At 44.2% G+C, this 6,081-nt stretch overlaps 2 protein-coding genes across 6 annotated transcripts in view; one reads left to right on the forward strand and one right to left on the reverse strand.

Annotated features, from left to right (window-relative positions):
* CEP290 (centrosomal protein 290) overlaps nucleotides 1-5,401 on the reverse strand; it is a 118,495-nt gene extending 113,094 nt beyond the window's left edge. Inside the window, exons 1-6 of the mRNA XM_023749772.1 lie at nucleotides 5,317-5,401; nucleotides 5,043-5,099; nucleotides 4,109-4,238; nucleotides 3,880-3,957; nucleotides 2,781-2,850; nucleotides 2,288-2,334 (exon numbers count right to left, since the gene is read on the reverse strand). Of these exons, the coding sequence (XP_023605540.1) occupies nucleotides 2,288-2,334; nucleotides 2,781-2,850; nucleotides 3,880-3,957; nucleotides 4,109-4,210 (297 nt within the window). The 5' untranslated portion in view covers nucleotides 4,211-4,238; nucleotides 5,043-5,099; nucleotides 5,317-5,401. The remainder of the gene's footprint in view (nucleotides 1-2,287; nucleotides 2,335-2,780; nucleotides 2,851-3,879; nucleotides 3,958-4,108; nucleotides 4,239-5,042; nucleotides 5,100-5,316) is intronic.
* Nucleotides 5,208-6,081, forward strand: part of TMTC3 (transmembrane and tetratricopeptide repeat containing 3) — a 59,784-nt gene continuing 58,910 nt past the window's right edge. For 2 of the 5 annotated variants that reach the window (XM_023749773.1, XM_014451476.2), the window contains exon 1: nucleotides 5,219-5,416. The gene's annotated coding sequence lies outside the window, so the exon portion shown is untranslated. Of the gene's footprint in view, nucleotides 5,417-6,081 lie in introns of all 5 variants that reach the window. The other 3 variants (XM_023749775.1, XM_014451478.2, XM_023749774.1) reach the window with 3 other exon arrangements.

Here is a 6,081-nt window from a genome sequence, read left to right on the forward strand (position 1 = left end):
GACGACGGAAGCTCCCAGCCTCTCATTTTCTTCTATTTTTTTTTTTTATTCTGAGATTTATTTACTTTCTATAATTGAAACTTTGTAGCCTTGAGTGGAGCTCAGAGCCGGCCAGGGTGGACGGGAAGCTTGGCTTCCTCCATCGCCAGGGGCAACCCAAGCCTTCTGCTCGCTCCAGCTCTGTGGCCACGGGCGGCTGAAAGCAGGTATCTGGGGTTTATTTATCTTCTATAATTGAAACTTTGTTGCCTTGAGTGGAGCTAAGAACCAGCCATGGCAGGCGGGAAGCTTGGCTTCCTCCATCACTGGAGCAACCAAGCTTCCTGCTCGCTCCAGCTCCATGGCTGCCAGCCGCCATCTTGGTTGGGTTAATTTGCATATAGTCGCTCTGACTGGCTGGTGGGCATGGCTTAAGGCGTAGCGAAGGTATGGTCAATTTGCATATTTGTCTTTTATTAGATTAGATAACTTTCATTCTTGGCCTTCTTTTTTTTTTTTAACTTGCTTCTAGAATTCATTATTAATTCCCACTCCCACACGCACACCAGGACCTTGTCCACGCAGTAACTTTCTCTGCTTTATTTCCAGTACTGGAGGCCCGGTGCACGAAATTTGTGCACTGGGGGGATGGGGGTCCCTCAGCCCAGTCTGCCCCTTCTCACAGTCCAGGAGCCCTCAGATGTCCTACAGTCTGGCAGAAGAGGCTCGGAGCAGGTGCCCCGTGTGTGTGCGTGTGTGTGTGTGTGTGTCCGCTGGGGGCCTGCCCCCAGCTGCACCGTGGAGGTTCAGAGCAGGCGCCCCATGTGTGTTCGCTGGGGGCCTGCCCCCAGCCCCACCGCGTAGGCTTAGAACAGGTGCCCCTCTATGTGATCTCTCAGGCTCCTGGCCGCGCCTGTGTGTTGTTCTCTCCCTTGAAGCGGCGGCCAGGGCGGGCTGGAAGCCTGGGTCGCCCTTGGTGAGCCAGGCCCCCAGCCACTCCTTGAGCGGCGGCCAGGGTGGGCGGGAAGCTTGGCTTCCTCCATCACCGGGGGCAACCCAAGCCTCCAGCTCCGTTGCCAGCTACAATCTTTATTGGGTTAATTTGCATACTCGCCCTGATTGGCTGGCAGGTGTAGCAGAGTGACACCAATTTGCATGTTTCTCTTTTATTAGTGTAGATATCTGCCTTTGACCTCATGGGACCCTTTAGTCCCTTGACTCCTCTTCTCCCTAACTTCTCATACCACTCTAATCTTAACTTACTTGCCTATGCAGCTAGGATTTCATAATCATCACTTCAACCACTTTCTTACCAACATCTCCAATAGCTCTATTCTTCTATTCTAACAGCAACTCTCAGGCCATACACTAACACAGAATGGATCAGACTTTATAATTTACTTAGTAAGTATTGAGAGTAGTTGGTATTATCCTAGAAGCAGAATATACAATAGGAAGTAAAAAACAAAATTCACTGAGTTAACATATAAAAGAATCAGGATTTGAACTCACATAGTCTTACTCCAGATCTAGTAATCTCTATATTTCCTGCTTTATCTGACTTCCTTAAAACTGGACTACACATCTCCTACTCTTAATTTTAGCAGATGACCTTCTCTGCATTCTCTCAATTTCCAGGCACAAAACCTACAAACTAAAGGCTTCTGTACACATCCATTCATGCTCCCTTCCTCCTTTTAAAATCTAACCCATTTGTATCACATTCCGTCCCACATTCTCAGGAATCTCAATATATTCAACTCCTTAACAATAAATTTCTTATTTTGACTCTTGCTTGGCTTTCTCAAAAGATGCTTCTATTATACCTTCTGTCACTATTCCTCAAATTTCCACATGCCTCACTCTACCAGTTATTAGTAATCCTTTGTATACCTCTCTAAACCATAGCCTCTATAGCAGTGATTCCCAAAGTGGGCGCTACCGTCCCCCAGTGGGCACTGCAGCGATCCAGGGGGGCAATGAGTAACTGCTATTAACATTTAAAAAAAATTAATTTCCAGGGGCTGAGTAATATTTTTTCTGGAAAGGGGGCGGTAGGCCAAATAAGTTTGGGAACCACTGCTCTCTAGGATTATTGAATGTTTTTATTTTGTTCACAATTGAATGCTCAATTCTTAATAGAATTTAAGGTACATAATAGGCATGTAAAATAAATATTGAACAAATAAGTATGAATATAAAATATCATTCTTGCAATTTTTCCAACCAATAAAAATAAAAATATAAAAACAATAATTCCAAATAATAAAAGTAACAATTATACCCTAGAGAATACAAAAGGACATACCTCCAGTTCACTTTCCAGTCTCATTAATTCAGTTTGGAATTTATTTTCTGTTTAAAATAAATAAATAAATGTTTCAAATGGTCAGATTTATCAAGCTTTTAAATAAATTTCAATAAAATTAATTCTTTTTAAAGATTACATTATGATTGTATATGGTTGTTATGTAAGAGGAAAAATACTATTTTATACCAGACCCATAAAGTTGGAGTGATCTTTCAAAATAGAATATACAAATTTTATAGACTATATTAAAGCTAATTCTCTATTGCTTAGTGAATAAATGGACTCCACTATCTAACAGTATAAACTTTCTAAAAATTATTGTTGATGCTATTAGAGATGTCTCCTCTTTCCCTCCCGTTGCCCACCTCCACGCAGCACCCAACCCCACCTCCCTCTGGTCTGCACCACATTGTTGTCTGTGTCCATGGAATTTTTACATATGTTCTTTGGCTAATCTCTTAACACCATAAACTTTTCTCAAGGTATTTACCAACTTTTGCTTGTTCTTCTCCAGCTTTATCAATTTCTTCCAAAGCTAGCTCTGCTTCTTGAGCTTTCATCTAAGTATTTAAAAAAAAAAATGGTAACATTAATATGCCTTTAAACTAGAATGTAAGAACCGAAAATGAGAATTTTATTTGCTCTCCCAATACTTAGTGTCTGCAGTGCTTGTCACACAGAGACATTCAATAAATATTTGTTACATGAATACTATATGATTTCCTTCTTAAGGCTATAATTTCTAGATTCTTAGCAGTTTAAAACATCTTTGTTTCCTCTTTTTCTCTCAAGTCTTACATCAAGTATTGCTAATGTTTCCTTTTGTAATGTTTTCCAATATCATTTTTTCTCTTTTCTATTTCTTTTTTCAATTCTGTCATTATTCTAGTCCATAATTTTATGTTTAGTCTCCTTCCTTATGTTATATCCTTCAATTTGTCCTATTAACATATCCACGTTAGCCTTCCTAATGCATATTTTTGTATCTATCAATTGTGGCTCAAAACCCTTTAATGAGTCCTCACTGCTGACAACATAAAATAACAAGGCTGTCAAACTATACAGATACCCACCATACGTTTCCTCTGTAAGCTGCTATAAACTTTTTGCACGTGTCTCCTCAACTGTAAAGAATATACACATTTTCAATTCCCAGTTTTTATTTATGGTAGCCTCCAGCTCCAGAAGCTCCTTAACATTTTCCCACTGCCTTCCACTTACCTAAAACAACATCAGTCTTTGACCTTTATGAGGTCTTCTCACACTTAACTCTCTTCCCCTTCTAACAAATCCCTATAGCAGTCATCTACATTTTTCATTTCTACCTCAGGATTATGTTAATATAATTAACAGAGGACCTCCCTATGTTATTTTTAAGCATACCCATTCTGTTTCCCCTACATATTCTTTTAGGAACTTTAGAGCAAAAACTAGCAATGTTTTACACACTAAAATTCTCAATCACATGTGATGATATCTCATTTTTTAGTGGTGATTTAGGTACTTTCACAAAGATTAACTTATTTAAGAACAGATCATTAAATTTTTCTAATAGTCAAAGCTGTTTTTAAAACCTACTACATACAAACCTTCATTAGTGACTGAGTAATTCTGAAAAGGTGTATCACGTTTTCTTGACTTTGATTTTTTAGCTCATTTACTTCCACCTAAGTAAACAGAAAAGCAACTATTTTATATTTTATAACCCTCAAGCAAAATATAAAAATTCTTCCAGTTAAACCACTCATGACTTCACGGACAACTTAGATTCAGCATAGTTATATGTTTATATCTACGCATTATTTGTCAATTAAGCACCTTGGATAAAGAAACCAATAAATTATCTGCCAATTTTTCTTGACGAGGCAGGTCATCTGGGTCAACTTTTATTATTTCTTTCCAGTTTATATTAGGTGGCATCTTGAATTCTTTAGCAATGCTTTATCGTCTGAAACAAAACAGGTGGATATTAGCATTGTCAAGGTAAACAGCATTACTGTTTTTACAGTAATTTACAATTTTTATAGTTTACGTTATTATAACTCTGGTGTTAGCAAAGAGCTGTGCTATGGCTCCTTAATTGTGTAACAAATATGTGAGTAAAACAGACTTCATCAAAATTACAGCAGTTGGTACAAACCATCAATTATTGTACCGGCTAAATAAACTATGACAACTCTCTTGCTAAAACTAATTTAGGTCAGAACTAAGGTTTTGAGTAACCTTCTCCACGCTCTTTACCACCAAGGCGCGCGAACATCTAATGGTGCCAAGCGCGGGGGTGCTTGGAAGGCTGACCCCTGATTCGGAGGAGCTGGAACTGGAGGGGGCGGGGGTAGGGGGAGACGTGAGGTGGAGTGCAGAAATAAACGACTGAAAAGAGTGCTCTGGGTCTAGAGAAAACAGGGTGAAGCAAGAAGGCAGACGGATTTCGAAGCAAAGACTACGGGGCGGGGAGCTGGGTACTGCACACGGGCCCTGAAGGCTTAAAGAACCTGCGTGGGAAGAGGTTCGCTGCTCCTGCTCACCAGGATCCACCCAGCACGCCTGGCAACCAGCGGAGGTTTCTTATCTACCGCATCCACCAAGCCGGGCCCGCAGCTATGCCCGACCGCTCCCCAGCGCGGTTCCAAGCGGACACTGGATCCCGCCAACTGGTTCCCAGCAAGCAATAGCGGCGGCGGCTGCTAGGCGACACCATTCTCCACCCAGCCAAGGCTGGGACAAGGTCCCGGATGCAAAAAGAGCCTACATTTCACGACCGTGGGTGATGCTTTACGTTTAGATCCCCCAGCAGGTTCCCAGGACTCTGCGTTAAGGACGAGGAGAAGACGTAGGATTAGGACTCCAAATCCCAGGGTGCAGTTCTTCTTGGAGGATTGTGCATCCTGGGAACTGAAGTATCGGAACAGTGGAGGGAGGCCTTTCCCGGCGTGCAGTGCGAGGCTGCGAGCGAACTGGGGCGGTGGGGATCCACCCGGAGGCGGGAGGCGCAGCCGCGGCCGGGGCGCGTCTGCGCTACTGACCTGGACGAGGTAGACCATGACTGTCCCTTCGGTGGCGTTGCTCGCTGGCCCGCTTTTCCTGAGGTTTCCCTAAGCCACCCCCTGGTGGAACCGCTCGCAGGTATGGGCGGGCGGGCGGTCAGCGGCCGGGGAGGAGTTTAGGGGAGCTGTCCCGGCTTAGGGGGGCTCTTTCCATTGGGGAGGAAGGGCCCGGTGCGAGTCTGAAGAGGTGGGGAGACTCCACCTTCTCCTTAGGCGTTTGCTAGCTGCGGCCCGGGTGCTGCTCTCTGTAGGAAGACTAGGGAGGAAAAAGTTTTAGCCTTTTTTTGGTTTCAGAATCTGTCTCTGTGCAGTGGAGCCGAGGGGCGCGCGGTCGAGATCCTCCTCTGGGCGCGAGTGAAGAATTGGCGAGAGGACCCCGCCCCCGCGCACCCGCCGCCTTACCTGCCGCGCCGGGACCTTTGCGCCGGAGGAGTTAGCAGGGAGCGCAGGCTCCGGAGGGGAGGTTGGAACTGGTGCGGCCACTGCGGGGGGTGCAGGGGGAAGGGGCCCGGCTCTCACGATTCCCGGCATTCACCTGGGCACGCAGGTGCCCTTCTCAGAAAGCACCTCTGGTGTTTACAGCTCTTATTAGTGCAGTCTTTCTCTTCCCTCGTCTCTCGGCCATTCTGGAGTATGATACATTCTCAAGAAGCTACAGCTTTTATAGGTTCCCAGTACCTACTCATTTGAAATTTCCTCTGGATTATTACAAAACTCTCAGACACCTGAGTGCCATCCATGATG

This window comes from Myotis lucifugus, unplaced genomic scaffold (genome assembly GCF_000147115.1).
Source record: "Myotis lucifugus unplaced genomic scaffold, Myoluc2.0 scaffold_9, whole genome shotgun sequence".
Lineage (NCBI taxonomy): Eukaryota > Metazoa > Chordata > Mammalia > Chiroptera > Vespertilionidae > Myotis > Myotis lucifugus.